Source organism: Rhincodon typus, chromosome 11, assembly GCF_021869965.1.
Source record: "Rhincodon typus isolate 14 chromosome 11, sRhiTyp1.1, whole genome shotgun sequence".
In the NCBI taxonomy this organism is placed as follows: domain Eukaryota; kingdom Metazoa; phylum Chordata; class Chondrichthyes; order Orectolobiformes; family Rhincodontidae; genus Rhincodon; species Rhincodon typus.
Window position 1 is genome coordinate 41,301,480 of NC_063342.1, and position 17,483 is coordinate 41,318,962.

The 17,483-nt window shown below is 39.5% G+C and overlaps 1 protein-coding gene across 2 annotated transcripts in view; it reads right to left on the bottom strand.

Annotated features, from left to right (window-relative positions):
* The window catches only part of usp9 (ubiquitin specific peptidase 9), a 161,930-nt gene that overhangs the window by 107,005 nt on the left and 37,442 nt on the right, over positions 1–17,483 (bottom strand). For both annotated transcript variants that reach the window (XM_048603190.1, XM_048603191.1), the window contains 5 exons: positions 15,371–15,504; positions 8,484–8,571; positions 7,975–8,317; positions 2,337–2,432; positions 1,624–1,835 (listed from right to left, as the gene is read on the bottom strand). In XM_048603190.1, coding sequence (XP_048459147.1) covers positions 1,624–1,835; positions 2,337–2,432; positions 7,975–8,317; positions 8,484–8,571; positions 15,371–15,504 — 873 coding nt within the window. The remainder of the gene's footprint in view (positions 1–1,623; positions 1,836–2,336; positions 2,433–7,974; positions 8,318–8,483; positions 8,572–15,370; positions 15,505–17,483) is intronic.

Consider the following 17,483-nt stretch of genomic DNA (forward strand, 5'->3'; position numbering starts at 1 on the left):
CAGCCTTCCTGCTCCTATGCTGCTGCTTGGCCTGCTGTGTTCATCCAGCTCTACACCTTGTTGTTATCTCTATACTCCAAAATGTAGTTTTGCACAAGTAATTATAATCTCACTTCATAATAGTTCAATTGTTGCATTTTGTCAAGTTGACTTAAAATCCATTTATTTGTTGGGAGACCAAAATCAAACAAGCAAAACCCATCTTGTGGTTATGGTATTGCCATCTTCTGTCCATAAATAAACAGCTTTGAAATTCCTCACAAATATTGCCAAGAAAATTGACAGATTGATTAACAAGTGGTATATTTCTCTATAATACATTACATAGAAACAGTTACTTTACACATAAATAATCCAACTTGAGAAAATCCATGCAGAAGACCAACAATTCAACGCATTGAATTTTTAATTCAATCTAATTTTAAAACTAACAGAATACATAAAGCTGATATGGTAATCAGCACTTAACATCATTAGTTCTTCATGATGTCCAGTAATAATGATAAACACTCCAAAGGACATCTCATATCAATTAACTGATCAGATTAAATTGAAGCTCAAATTTAGAATTTTATGTAATCAAAATCCAATTGCAGTTCTACCAAAAAAAAAAATCACAATTCACCATACAAAACCAAAATCTCTTAGTCATTGCTGATCATAGCACAGTGATATGTGGTAGGACAGAGATAATGCTTTGCCCAAGTGCCTGGGCATTTTGCCCACTGAATTGGGTTCAAATTTACATTTTGCGTGTACAGCTTACAAATTCATGAATGGATCAAGAAACACGCAACCACCCCGTTCATTAACTGCGCAATCCTTGATTCCGATCTCCTCCTTCGCCAGTCACTTCACTGTTAGACTGATCTGGAAAATTAGCTTGAGAACATTCCATGAGTCAGTTCCCCATCTGATTATTGCAAATTTGGATCTGGCCAGTTTGATAGAAGTTTGGAGGTTTTCCATGCTTTGAAGTATTTCAAGCACCTCGGCTTTATAGAGCCGTAGGGGTCAACAGCACAGAAGAAGATCCTTCAGCCCATCAAGTCTGTACTGATCAAAAACCACCTAATTCCAAAAATGGAATTCAGGAAGTGCAGCTCTGGAATCCATATTATGGGAGGGATATGACTGCATTGGAGGGGTCGTGCAGGGAATTTACCAAGATGTTACCTAGTCTGGACAATTACTGTACAATATATTAGGAGCATGGATTGGGTGAACAGCCATGGTCTTTTCCCCAGGGCAGGGGAATCCAAAACTAGAGGACATAGGTTTAAGGTGACAGGGGAAAGATTTAAAAGGGACCTAAGGGGCAACTTTTCTACACAGTGGGTGGTGCATGTGTGGAACAAGCCACCAGAGGAAGTGGTGGAGGTTGATACAATTACAACATTTAAGAGGCATCTGGATGGGTATACAAATAGGAAGGGTTTAGTGGAATATGGGCCAAATGCTGGCAAGTGGTAGTAGACTAATTTAGGATATCTGGTCAGCATGGACATGTTGGACCAAATGGTCAGTTTCCGTGCTGTATGACTGATTTTTTTTTTGTAAAGAGACAATGCAATTGACAAAATTTTTATCTGCTAGTAAAAGTAGTGCTTTAAACATACATACCTAGACATCGGTAGAATCGTCCGTTCTTCATGGTAGTCACTGTCGCATTCGTTTATGTACTCACGCAACACTGTCAATACACGTACCATCCGTATTGCCTCCTGCCTTGCACAATTAATACTGTCTTTATCACCATCTAGTACACACAGTGTATCGTAAGAGGCCTTCAATCGATCAAAACAGGACTGAATGAAGTCTTCATGAATCTCTACCTATTATGCAAATATTGGCAGCAATTAGGCATTGCAAACATATGGCTATATTTACGATCTACTCATCTTGAACTTTAAACTGTAACCAATCTTTCATCCCATATACATTCCACATCCTCCCAACTTTCCTCGCTCAGCACAAATTAACGAGTACGTTAAGGTACCTCTGTTTACATATCAGAATACAGCAAAAATTCGAAGGTAAAAAGCCACCTGCAATTGTCTCTTCTAGCAGTGGTAGTGTCCCCAACTCTGAGCCACAAGGTCCAGGTTCAAGTGTTATCTGGCATGAGGTGTGATGAATATGTCCAAATAGGTTGATTAAGTAAATATCTACCTGTAATAACAACTCTGCTTTGCATAAAATCTCCAAATCACAACGGCCCTGACACACATCCAAATTTCTAAAATCCTCAATGAAGTCATAATTCACAAGATAAATTTATCATAGATTCTCAATGCGAAAGCTTACACTGAGCATCCTTCATGTGGCTCACTCACCTGATTAACCTGTAATCGTGGACCAAGGTTTGTGTATATTTCTTTTAGCAGGTCTATTGCTCTACTTGCAATGTCATCACTTCCTTGAATTACAACCTGTGGAGGACAAACAATGGCAAAGCATTAAAATTTTTAAGTGAAAAGTTACGAAATGTTTTAAGCTCAAGTCCAACTTCATACAGTTTACATAAAACCCTAAATACTGCTGCAAAATTCATCCAAGTTTGTGACCTAGACTTGCCCTTTTTATCTGCCTTCCTAACTCTTGAACGTTACTTAACTGTACAAACAAACAATACAATTCAGAATCCAGTTTGTCAGTATTCAATGAAAAGCCTAGTACCAAACAAGATTCTGGTCTTGTCCCGCCAGCTTTCACATCAGTTCCTTCTTGGGACTATTTTATTTCATTCTCAGAATAAGACCTTGTTCACCAATATTTGAAGAGCAAGAAATACACAGATTCATAACCTGCGATTAATCTGTTACTCAGCCATTAATATGCCCACCCTCCCTCCAAACAAATGAACCATCTACAGTCACATAGAATCCCTACAGTGTGGAAACAGGCCCTTTGGCCCAACAAGTCCACACCAACCCTTAGAGTATCCCATCCAGATACATCCCCTTATAACCCACCTAAGCTACACATCCCTGAACACTACGGGCAATTTAGCATGGCCAATCCACCTAGCCTTCACATCTTTGGACTGTGGGAGGAAACCAAAGCACCCAGGAGGAAACCCAGCGCAGACACGGGGAGAATGTGCAAACTCCACACAGTCACCAGAGCTTGGAATTGAACCGCAGTCCCAGGTGCCGAGAGGTAGCAGTGCTAACCACTGAGCCACCAAGCCGCCCCAAACTGTAGACAACTGTGCTCGAGCCAGGTAGGACTTGAACCTTCAATCTTCTGATCTGAAGTCAGACGCGTTATCCATTACGGTACAGGCCCACCTACAGTCTGAGGCAACTGTTGGAAATAGCAAAACACTGAAATTTGAGATGTTGCGTAATATTGGTATTAACACTTCAGATTCAGACTCAACTAGCAGAATTATTGTAATAGCAGCTTGTTTAAAACATTGTTATGAAAGCTGAATATTAAGATAACAGAACCGTATATTCTATATTTTTACCATTCTTCTATGCACTGAACTTATCTGTTTGTGCACTCAAATTTGCACATTTCTCTTGTCAGACACTGGGCATCATTACCTATACTGCCACCCTGCTTCTTTTATAAACCTCACCAAATCTTCCCTTATGAGATCCTTTCCTTGCCTTCATTTAGGTTAAAGATCCCCTTTTAGCCCTAGTCGTACAAATGGCTTTGACTAGACAACTTCCTTTTTCTCCAGTTACGGTGTGACTGGCCCATCAATAGAAACTCATTTATCCGCATTAACCTGTGAGATAAGTGCTCAATTCCCAGATCTTATTTACTCTGTCAATTTGCTTGTGGTTCAGACAGTAATCCAAACTGTTGCACACATGCATAAACATTCCTCAAGGGAACTATTTTCAGTATGGTCATCTCAGCTCCATGACATCTCTGTCGAGTTCCTCAGGGTAGTGTCCTAGGCCCAACCATCTTCAGCTGCTTCATTAATGACCTCCCCTCCACCATAAAGGTTAGAAGTGAGGATGTTTGCCAATAATTGCACAATATTCAGCACCATTCACGACGACTCAGACAATAAATCAGTCCATGTCCAAATGCAACAAGATCTGGACAATATCCAGGCTTGGGCTGACAGTGGCAAGTAACATTCGCACCACACAAATGCCAGGCTATGACCATCACCAGTAAGAGACAGACAATCTATCCACGGCCTCTTGACATTCAATGCTGTTCCCATCACTGAATCACCTGTCAACATCCTTAGAGTTATCATTGACCAGAAACTCAACTGACTCACCAGACAAACACAGTGGCTACAAGGCTAGGAATACTGCAACCATACTACACCACCTGACTCCCCAAAGTCTGATCACCATCTACGAGGCACAGGTCAGGAGCGTGATGGAATACTCATTTGCCTGGATGAGTACAGCACAACAACACTCAAGAGGCTTGACACCAAAGACAAAACAGCTCACTTGACTGGCACTACACTACACTCCCTCCAGCACCGACACTCTGTAAGAGCAGTGTGTACTATCTGCAAGATGCACTGCAGAAATTCAAAGATCCTCAGACAGCACTTTCCAAACTCATGACCACTTCCATGCAGAAGGAAAAGGACAGGAGATATTTGGAAACACCACCTTCAAGTTCACTCCAAGCCACTCACCATCCTGACTTGGAAATATATCGCCGTTCCTTCACTGTCACTGGGTCAACATCCTGGAATTCCATCCCTAATGGCACTGTGGGTCAACCTACAGCAGGTGGACTGCAGCAGCTCACCGCCACCTTCTCAAGGGCAACTAGGAGTGGGCAATAAATGCTGCCCAGCCAGTGACACCCACATCCCGCAAGTGAAGAAATTAAAAAAACTTGCAAATTGTCATAGGTTAATTTCATTGCATCAGCCTGGCCCACACAATGGTGAATCTGGGCTTCTCAAGTCCTGCGGCTTTGAATAGAGCTTTTCTATTCCAGTTTGGCAGCTTGGAGTATCAAAAATAAATGGCAACTCACCCATTTTGGCAATACAGTATTTTGCTTTTTGCCACTATGACGAATTACTGGAAACTTGTATTTTTAGCAGAGGTCTTTTAGTTATCTGAATTATATTAGTTAAAGTGCAAAACAAACTAACTTTTGGTATAAACTTTTGGCAAGACCTAGGGCTTGATTTAGCCCACTTAAATCTATATCTGTATTTTTGCTGATGGAACCATTCTGATAATTAAGGGCCCATTCAGTTCAGTACTTCATAAGACTATGCCGAAGGTTGGTCACTGCTTACAGGATGCATTTGGTCTTGGACATGTTCTTCCAAGTGGACTCCTTCTCCCATGCTCTGTTTTAGTGAGGTGAACTCCCTGACTGCAGCGGAATTATTAACAAATTAACAAATATTATGATTTTTAGCCGGACATGACCTTATATTTCATTCCTTTTTCAGAGGACACTGTTCAGTCTGTTGTGTGCCATGCAAGGTCTGCCCTCTGGAGGTGTCTTCAACTCATGATTTTCTTGGCAACACTGCCTGTATCATCTGCTTGAACCCATGCACCAATTTAGAGACACAGTAAAACATGCAATTCTGAACTGCAAAACTGAGGTCAACTCCACATACAAAACAAGCATTTCATGGCAAATAAAAAAGGTGGTGATTAGCAACCTATATCCCATTAATAAGCCTAAGCATGATTTTTCATGCTGGTCAACCTACGGGAATAATTTGTCTAAATACAGGATTTCAACACAAACTTGAACTTCAAACTTCTCACTTGCCAGAACTAAAAACCATAACTGAAATTCTGAGAAATGGATTTTACAAATATAGATAAACTATAATAGTTTGTGCATATACACATATGCACACAAACACACTGCTCTTCTCAAAAGGGAAAATACAGACAACAGGAAAGAAACAATTCATGTTTCAAGTCAAATAAAACTTTTGTATTAAGAAGTATTTGCATAAACATCATTGTCTTGAACTTCAGAACTTCAAGAACCTATTTCAAGCATAACACAAAGTCTTTTGTCCAAAATATAACTTTACACTACAACACTTGGCTTGGATATGTAGCTACTAGCCATGAATTAAATAGTTTACATCTAAGGCAGTTTCAACTATAACTCAATGATGAAGAAAGCATGACACCTGACAAGTCAAAACCTGAGAGAGATAATATCACTATCAACTAATCTACATATTTCTCTGCACTCCTGCATATTTGCTGTCACTTAAAGCTACAGCTAGAGCAAACAGCAGCATTCAGCAATGTTATGCTTCCAGTAACAGTAGATTTAAGGAACAGGATTACGTCTCTTAGCCTGAAAGCCTGTTCTGCCATAACTGATCTGCTATCCAAGTACGTTGACACTGTCCCTCCCAACTGCAATTCACACAAATAAAAATGATTAAAATTAAAATACTTCAGCATCTGGTCATTTGATAGTACAGAACTGGAGTATTGCTGAAGAGACAGTTTGTCAATGCTTTTTTTTTGTCTTGTACACGAGGACATTCACAAGACCACCAATTTAAAAGGGGAACAACATTCTGTAATATACAAGAACAAAGTCCTGATTGTAGAGACGTAGCCATGGAGAACGTACCAGTTAGGTGACTTATGGTTAACTATAATTCTTAGTTTAAATTTAACCCAGGCAGGTTGACTGTGATTGGTCAATACGTTAGCTAATCTTGTATCAGTGAAAAAGGTGCAATGCATTTAAATATCCTTTCTGCTTACAAAGATCTGGGCCCAGTGTATTACTATGTAGCCTGCAGCGTGTGTCCAGAAGTATCACACTGCAAACACAAACAATGATCTGAAATTAGATATAACACAGTGTGGAGCTGGAGGAGCACAGCAGGCCAGGTAGCATCAGAGGAACAGGAAAGTTGACGTTTTGGGTCGGGACCCTTCTTCAGAAAAATGATCCGAAATTGTTTTCTCAATATAATTCTTCGCCTTCCATGATAGTGTAGCAAATGTTAGCCAGTCACAGAATCACACCTAATTTTGGCGACTGTGTTGGGATATTTGCAAGCACCAGCTGGAGGAGTCAGGTGAGATGAGTTGTTACTTATTGTGAACAGCTGAAGGGGCACATTATTTGATTTCATCAACTGATCACTGGGACTGATAGCATACACTTCTAGCACTACTCTGGGCATGAACTCATTCCATCTCACTCATCTGCTATGTCCCCATCACAGAAATGAGTAATATGCATGCAATACATGCATATGGTGTGTTCATAACACTCAAATTTAACATTATTGTTCTTTCCTGCAAATGCTGCATTTCTAAAGTGCAAATTTGTTCTGCTATATATTAGCAAAGACATGGACAGCATGAAACTGGTCGGGTCCCTTTCAACCTCACAGATATTCAAAATTTCAGCTCTAACTAAATAGTCATTCAAGCTCGCAACAAAAAATTTCTTCATTTTAAACTCGATGAAATGGTGACAACCCCAGTTTCAACACAAAGATTAAACTGAGTAACATCAATTTTTTTCTGGAGACATCCTTGAATGCTTTACAGGTGTAGAGCATATTCCAACATTTTAAAGCACCTTTTTTGTAATATTTTTCTTTTAATTCTTGAGGGGCTAAAGGAACATTTTACACATTTTATGATATTATGATTTTATCAACAGCTAATACATACAAATCGAGGATATCCCCCTTTGTTTCGAAATTCCTTCACTATGTAAGCAATTTCAGTTCAAAGTTCATCTTCTATTTTGAAGCTTTCGATTGCTTTGTCTCAAGGCATGCAACTAGAATTTTTTAAAGGAATATGTGAAGCAGCAAAAGCATTCATTCAAACCTATCAATACATGACTCAAAATATAAAAATCAAATGTTAGGAACAAACTGACGTATAAAATGAAACTTCCCCTTTTTTGCTGCAGCCATTATCACATTTTTGCACAACAATCAGCACAAATGCTACCTAAACATCTTAGCAATAAAATGGAATTGGTTTATGTCCTTACCCTCCAAAGATACTCCAGTCCTATTAACTCTAGATCATCCATCATATAAGCACGCCGTTTTGCTACAAGCTTCCCTTCACGACAGTTCACAGCTTTGAAAAAACGTTCAAAGCACTTCATTCCATTTTCAGTTAAGAGAGAAGGATCCAGTTGCAGGACATTATTTTCAAAGAAGTCCTTGTTTATGTCTGGGTCTAAGTCAGGTTCATCTCCCATCAACTTAGAAAACCACTTAAAACAGGCTTCACGATCACAAAGGTAGACAGCATTCTCAGCTAAACACTTCCAGATTTGCTTGGCTTGAGGAGCGCACAACCACAATTGGCCATCCTTCAATAAAAATCTAAGGAATAAAAATGCAAGTCAACGTGGTTAGGGTTGGGATAGAATACTTTTTCCAACAAGATATCTCATTTGTTGACATGGTTCATTACTTCAGCTCTCTACATCAACAGCCAGCAAATCAATTTGTTTTCTAGGCTGGAAAATAATTTGCATACACAACTCACCTCAAGAAATTTAGTCGCTCTTGGACCTCTTGCACATGGCTATACCGACTCCCTGACCGTACAGTTTGTGGATCATACTCTGGGTACTCTGCAAGAGCACAAGACATTTGCAGTTACATTAAGTTGCAAGACAACAGTTCGCATCATATTCTCATTTCTATATAAAAAGATCCACCACGGTATTAGAACAGTGAAGTTCTTTAGTATGCAATCAACTATCAGCCTACATTATGTGAACTGTATCAAGTGAAGCATAACACACCTTCTGAATTAGTTAAGATTGAGAATTGGATACATTTTATTGTTACAAAGACATCTTAGTATCACTTGGAGCACTTCAGCTTTGGAGAAATAGCTAGACTGGTTTCTTAAAGAGGTACCTCAAGTTCACTTTGAACATTACTTCTGTTTACAAGACATTCAGTAAATAACATGATGCAACAAACACTTGCTTTGCTATTGACCCCAGCTGCAATTGTTTTCATCAGTTACAGGTTTGAACAGGTTCTTGCTTTATCTGGCTAAGTCTAGCTAAAGACAAGCCAAAGTGGTATGAAAGCCAATGAGTGACAAACTGAAGTGGACAATAGTCTGATCAGCTATGCAACTTACGGCAATCTCAGTTCTTTAATAAAATCTTCTTGTTGAGTTCAGGGTGAAACTCATTTGTTCTTTTTAAGGAATTATTTAAGAAATGCCTCAAGACTCAATTTCCTGATAGGCTGTGCCTGCAGGACTTTGAGAAATTTTTGCACAATTACAGACTAGAACACACATACCACAACAACATACCCAGGAATCTCTGCAGAGATTTCTTTCTCCCCTCTCTTTTCTTCAGGGGAGTGAGTGAGTGTGTTTGTGCCTTTTAGGGATATTGAAAGATATAAGCATTTATATTTCTATCTTATGGATTGCTTGTGTTAATGAATTATTACATCTCTATTGAATAAAGCATGCATTTCAACTATAAACCAATGACTGGTGGATAGATCTTAATGTCTAAAACCTGATATAGATAAGGTATTTATATGGTCATCTTGATAACTGGGCAAATATATTATGTTTTGGCCAGTGGATAGTGGGACTTCAGCTACATTGTACACCTCCAGCCTTGGTTCTCACATAAAAAAGTGAGGACTTGCAGCAAGATACATACTGCAGACCACTTAAACAGAAGTGGGTATCAATAACTGGAAAAGGATAACAGGAAATGCACTGGTTTCTCGCTCATTTTTATGAGAATGATTGACAGTTCAAGATTTAGCTGGTTATGTAAGATTTATCTCTAAATGATCAGCAAAGAACAAAAGGTCAGGCAAAACTGAGGCGGTAGTACACTGTTTGAAACTGGACCAACAGCAATACAAACCAGGGAATGAGTGAATTCAATTGGAGAGAAATCATTCGCAAATGAAGAGAATTGAATAGCGAACAGAAGTAGAATCTGCACAACTTGAATTAGTCATACTCCAGAGAGCAGAAAAGGTGAGTGAGCATAAGCACGAGCACCGAGGGAAAGAGGAAGAGCTGTGGGGGGAAATGAGAGGCTGAGGAAAAAATGAGAGAGGGACAAAAAGTGAGGGAGAGAGCGACAGACAGAAGAGAAAGAGAAACAAACAAAGAGGCACATATGGGAGAGGGGAAGACGTGAGAGATAGGGCGCTGGGGGATGAGTGTGGAAGAGGTGTTGATACTGCTCTGCCATTTAATACGATCATGGTTGACCTCATCTCTGCCCTAACTCCACTTCCCTGCCCACTCACCAGAATCATTCAACACAAGGGATCAATGTTGGGACCTCTCTTGCTTACATATCAATTTGGATGAAAATTCAGGTGGTCTGATTCCTAAGTTTGCAGACATGAAAACTGGTGGAAAAAAAGCAAGGATTGCTGGAAAAGCTCAGCAGGTGGAGAGAAATCAAAGTTAACATTTCAGGTCGAGTGACACTTCCTCAGAACCTGAGAGCATGAAAGATGCTAAAGGGGACTGACAAACTAGATATAGAGCAGATGTTTCCCCTTGTGAAGGAATCAAGAATGAGGAGTCTGGTTAACTCCAATTTTTGTCCATAGATGCTGCCAGAACTGCTGAGCTTTGAGCAATTTCTATTTGTTTCTGATTTACAGCATTCACAGTTCTTTGGTTTTAATTTAGTATGAAAACTGGTGCAGTTGTGGATCAAATGGAAAGTTGTCAAGAGGATATAGCACAATGTGGATCAGTTGGAAAACTGAGCAGAGAAATGGTTTTCTGAAGAAGGTTCTCGACCCGAAACGTCATCTCCTCTGATGCTGCTTGGCCTGCTGTGTTCATCCAGCTCTACACCTTGTTATCTCAGAGAAATGGCAGATGAAGTTCAATCCAAACAAGTGAGATGATGATTTCTCGGAGGTCAAATTCAACAGGAAAGCATACAGTAAATAGTAGTGCCCTTCAGAGCATTGTTATATAGAGGGATCTTGGAGTGCAAGTCCATTGCTCCCTGAAAGTGGGAGCACAAGTGGATAAGGTGGTAAAGGCCACATATGGCATGCTACCTTCATCAGTCAGGTCATCGAGCAAGAAAGGTGGCAAGTCATACTGCAGCTTTATACAACTTCACTTAAGCCACATTTGGAGCACCTTGTGCAGTTCTGGTTGCAACATTATATTAAAGATTTGGGGCCTTTAGAGAAGGTGCAAAAGCAGTTTAACCAGGATATTACCTGGACTTGAGAGTACTAGCTATAAGGAGAGGTTGGACAAACTAGGATTGTTTTCCTCAGAGCATCGGAGACTGAGCAGCAACCTGATAGAAGTAAATAAAATGATGAGACACATGAAATAAGGTGGATAGCTAGAGTATTTTCCCAGAGGTAGCAATGTTAAATACTTGGAGGCATAGGTTTAAAATTGAGGGAGAGGGTGGAGTTTAAAGGAGATGGCAAGTACCTTTTTTAAATGCAGAGTGCGGAAGGTGCCTGGACCACGCTGCCAGGAGGTGATAGAAGCAGATACAACAGCAACGCTTCAGACACATTTAAACCGACATGTGAATAGGCAGGAAATAAAGCGATACGGACCACATGCAGATATTTGGGATTAGTTTAAAACAGCATCATAGTCAGCGCTGACATGGTGATCTGAAGGGCCTGTTCCTGTGCTGTACTATTCTATCGTCTATTGCTCATTAAAAGTCTATCTCCTTAAAATTTACTCGGTGTTCCAGCATGTACCACACAGATAACAAATTCCAAAGATTCACAAACCTTTAGAGAGAAATTTCTCCACGCTTCCTTTTCCCCCTTTATCCTAAAACTATGACCCCTCTTTCCAATTTCCCCACAAGGGGAAACATCTGCTCTACATCTACTTTGTCAGTCCCCTTCAACATCTTAAAGACATCAACTACATCTCCTCTCATTCTTCTGAACGCTGCAGACAAAAGCCCACATCTCTGGAATCAATCTTGCGAACCTCCTCTCAACCACATCCAATGCAATTACATCCCTCCTCAGGTAGTCAGTGCAGGCTTGGAGGGTCAAAGGGCCTGTTCCTGTGCTGTAATTTTCTTTGTTTGTAAAGGAGCAAAACTGCATACAATATTACTGATATGGTCTCACAAATGCCTTGTACATTTGCAGCAACACATCCCTATTTTTATATCCTATTCCTTTAGCTATTTGCCAAAATTCCATCTGCATTCCTTATTGCCTGTTGTAGGCGCATATTCATTTTCTATACTTGATGCACGAGGAGACTCCGATCCCTCTGCACTGAAGCACTCAGAAGTTTCTCTCAATTTAGCTAACAAGTTGCCTTTCTATTCCTCCAAAATGGACAACAGACTCTCATCTACGTGAAATTCCATCTGCCAAATCTTGGCCCATTCACCTATCCATATTCATCTGTAAATTTCTTACTCCTCCATTGAAACTTACTTTCTCACCTATTTTAATGCCACCTGCAAATGTGACGAGTGTACTTCCTATACCTGCACCTAAATCATTAGTTGTAAATAACCGTGGTCCTTTGGACCATACCCTGTGTACCCAGAGTTGCATCTCGACAACTAGAAAAGACCCATTAACACAACTCTTCTTTTCTTTTCATTCGTTAACTATTCCCCTGTCCAAAAATAAATTCCTCTAACCCCATGTGATCTTAACCTTGCCTATTAACCATTTGTTTAACACCTTACCAACAGCTTCTGGAAGTCCAGATATACCATATCTGCAGTATACTTATTTTCCATGTCACTTGCTGCATCTTCCAAGACCTCTAGCAAATTAGTCAAATATGATTTACCCTTTATAACAGTATGCTAACTCAGAAGAATCACGTTTTGAACTTCCAAATGTCCTGTTACTGCTGCCTTAATAATGGATTGTAAAGACACACATTAAACTCACAAGAATGTCATTTCCTACTTTCTGCCTCTCTCCCTTTTTGAATTTGGGAGTTGTATTAACATTTTTCCAATCCACTGGAACTTTTGGAATGTTATAATCAAATGGATCCCACCATCTCTCCTGCCACTTCTTTTAAAGATCTGAGGATACAGGCCTTCAGATCCTGGGGACTTGTCAGCATTCAATCCCAATATTTTGCTCAATACATTTCCCTAGTGATGATGATTGTTCGAAGTCCCTCCCTTTCTATAACTGCTGTTTTGTGTGTTACGTTTGGGATGGTACCAGAGTCCTGAAGTGAAACGGAGTAAACTATTAATTTAGTGACTCCATGATTTGTGTATTTCCCACTATTAACTCTCTAGTCACATTTTCCAAGGGATCAAAGTTGATTTTAGCTACTCTCCTCCGTTTTATATATTTAAAGGTTTTGTGTTTGTTTTTATATTTTGTACGACTTTTCTTTCATAACTTACCATTGCTCTTTCTCATGTTTAAGTCCATTGGCGATTGTTGGAAAAACCTATCTGGTTCACTAATGTCCTTTAAGGAAGGAAACTGCCATCCTTATCTGGTCTGGCCTACATGTGACTCCAGACCCACAGCAATGTGGTTGACTCTTAACTGCCCTCTGGGCAATTAGGGATGAGCAATAAATGTTGCTCAGCCAGTGGCACCCTCATCCCATGAATGAATAAACAGAAAAGTAACCCTTGGTTGATCTTTCAAGGTTGCCCAACCTTCCAGCCTGCCAGTGACCTGTGTAATATTGTATGACTTAGGAGGCATCTTTGCTGTCTTTAATGTTTTGCTGTGGAGGTTTTCTCCTCTTCCTTGAATCTCTCTCTCTCTCTCTGGGGTATTCTTTAGTTTGGAGAAATTGAAAATCTCCTGAAACATCCACCAGTCCATCAAATGCACCACATTTAGTCTTCCTGCCCAAACCACTAGGGCCAGATATGTCGTCCTGGCTATGTAATTTCCTTTAAGTTCAGAATGCTGGAATGGGACTTCGTTTTCTCACCCTTCCACTAAATTTGAAATTCAAACATGGTCTGAATACACTTCTCTGGAGGATTCTTTACGATAAGATTAATTAATCCCGCCTCATTAAACAATACCAAATCCAAAATAGCCTGCATCCATAACGTATTGCTTCAAGAAACAATCTCTAATACATTCACAATAAATTCTCTCTCAAGCCTACCATTACCAATTTGATTAATCCAGTCTCGGTACATATTAAACTTACGCACAATTATTGCTGTACCTTTGTCAGAAGCCTGCAGAATTTCCTGGTTTATATTGTGCCCCAGTGCAGAACTACTGTTTGGGAACTGATAGATTACTCCCACCAGGGACTTCTCTCCCTTACTATCTTTTATTTCTGTCCAGACTGATTTTGCATCTTGATTCCCAGTGCTGATCAACATGATCAATATGGGGTAGCAATGGCCTAGTGGTGTTATTGCTAGACTGTTAATCCAGAGATCCAGGCAATGCTTTAGGTGCTTGGGTTCAAATTCTGCCACAACAGATGGTGGAATGTGAATTCCATATAGAAAATCTGGAATTAAGAGTCTACTGATGACCATGAAGTCGTTGTCGATTGTAAGAAAAACTCATCTGATTCACTAATGCCCTTTAAAGAAAGGAAACTGCCATCCTTACCTGGTCTGGCCTACATATGACTCTAGACCCACAGCAATGTGACTTTTAACTGCCCTCTAGGGCAATTAGGGACCAGCAATAAATGCTCGCCTAGTCAGCAAGACCTACATCCCATGAATGAATTAAAAAAGTTCTCTCCCTGGTGCCAGGATCAAGGAATTCACAGGTTGCAAGACATTCTTTTGAGGAAAGGCAAAAAAGCCAGATGTCAGTACCAATGACTCGTATAGGTACTGAAAGCAGATTCTAGGAAGTTAGTAATATCAGTCAATTTTCTGGCACAAGTTTGACATATCTGGGAGCTTTTACTTGCCCATTCATCCTGTTAAGCTTTGAACAGCCTTATCTCACTTAAATCTTCAGTTGGTAAGGAAAATCATTTTTCTGCATACTTGCATGCGGCTAATATCACTTTAAATAATTTCCACAACAAACTAATTAGGTTTCTTCACTGGCCAATTTTTACTACTACCCAGTGCCATGTTTGTCTACCTGATACTTCAGGCAGCTAAAGTGACAAAATTGTTAAGCCCTATATAAAGTGAACAATTTGCTTCCAAGTCATTTACTGACTTGAATCAGTTTACCTACCAAGTCAACTGTTTAGATACATAGTATTGCCTAATACATCTGTTGTGTGGCCTGTTACTTGAATGAATCATAAACCTCACCTCATTGAAATTAAAAGCCAACAATAGATAAACTGGATATATTCCAGTCTGGGAACCCAATTTTATGTAAATAGAATCAACCAAGTGGGCATTTTTAACTTTGCTTAACAAGTCTTGAACAGTTTATTTTAAAAAAAACATGCTGCTTTACCTTTATGGAATTGTCTTATATTCTCCATGTAAGCAGAGAGGTTTTCAGCTACCAGAGTGACCAATGAATGATTGTGTTGAAGTTGGTTAATCAAGTCATGTCGATAGAACACATGTGGACTTCTTTGGGTCTGGCTACAAAGAAAACATTTCTGTTAATCAAAACCTTTACTCAAAAATCAATTTATTGTGGTACTCGTTGATTAGATCACTTTTAATATACATGCACACAATTCCCAAGGTGATGATTTTCAAACCTTGAAGTGTGGGATCTCCCTAATGTATTTGAGAAGCCTATGACCTAACAATGTGTTAAGTAAAAACCCCAGATGACTGTAGACATGTACGGGAGAAGCAAATGCTTGCTTAAAAGAAACCAATTTGAACATGTTAGAGTTGCTTCAGACCTATGCAAAAGCTGAACGTGTATTCAGTACTTCAACATAAAAGCTTTCTGCTGGACTATACCGATCAGCTGTTTGAGATAAATTTACATTATATTTAACAAATGTAAATATACAAGTGGTCAAAACGCCATATGAAAAGCAGTACAATCAGTATTGTTTGAAAATGTACGGTTGGAAAAGCCAGGTTGAGCACCTGAACAAAAGGAGGTTGAGGGGAGATGTGTTAGAAGTGCACAAGACTATGTTAACTTTATCTGAACCTGTCGAAGAACAGCTGTTCAACCATAATTTATTTGAAAAGAATAGTGCAGGCAAATCTAATATTTTAGTAAAATGTTGCAGGGGATCACAAGGAAGAACTCTGTTAACCGTGAGTGGCCACACCGAAACCACAGCAAAGGGTTCGAGTGCCATCTCTTTCAGTAAAGATTCCAACATCTTTGCTACCTCTGGTATTCACAAAATTCTGCATTGTTCCCCACACCTGTTCTATTTTTCATTTCAATATAGTAACAATCACTCTTTGACAGTACTCCCATTTCTAATGAGTGTGTACATACACAAACACATTCAATCAAACCTGTGTTTTGACTAATTGTTGCCACCTTTCAATGAGTGGTGCGTTTCCATTAAATGCTTCTATTATCAGAGCACTGGTGCTCCATGGAGGGAATCAGCAACTTACTCCAGGTTTGTATAATGACATTTTGGGTTGGGTCAAATAGTCAAATCCTAAAGAGAGTTTTGAAGGACATGGTCCTCACCAAATGCCTTTTTCTTTCTGTCTATGCATGAAGTATTTTCTCAAAGAACAGTAAGTAAGTATGAAGCACTTTAACAACCTGCAGACACCATAAAGAGAATTTCAACTAGTTAAGCACTCAGAAAATATTGCCACATTCTCTACATAGGAAGTTACACACAGCATGTGCCCACAGACAACAAGATAGATTATCAATCATTAGCTTTTTGTGTTATTCGAGAGATAAATATTAGCTAGGACACTGGGTAGACTGCTCTGCTCTTCTTGAAATATTTTTGTGGAATCTTTCACATCTGTACAAGAGACTGGCGAGGCTAAACATCTTATCGGAGATGACTCCTCAGACAGCATCGTATTTCTTCAGCATGATATGGGAGTGTCAACGTATACGGTGTGCTCATGTCTTTTGGGGCTTGAACCCACAACCTTCTAACTCAGATTAGAAAACCATCAGCGACCAATACCGGTACCAGTGAGACACCTCTTTGATGACGTATAATCTGGCAGTAAACGTCAAGATGTCCAGAGACTGTCGTGGCAAGTGGTGCATATTTAACAATTACTGGGATAGGCATGACAAATATTTTTAATGACAATGATGAAAATAAATTCACTCTAGAACTGAGAGGGGACTAAATGAATGTAAAATCTCGCTAATCTGGGAAATCAAACTTTATTTGCTGTGGTCAAAATGACAGGCATTGCTTCAGGGGGAATTAAAAAAAGCAGACTCAAAGTGGACTGCAGATATAGCACTGGTATTAAAGATGTTGCTGTTCAAGATGACATCAAGCAACTTAAGTACCAACCTTTGAGACCTGAACACATCTGTACAATAATAATTACTACCTGTATGATCAAATCTACAATTCAAATTGCCAAGTACCTTTATGCCAATAACTTGTTTATCCTCCAGCAACTTTATTGCTCTGCACCCCTGCCAG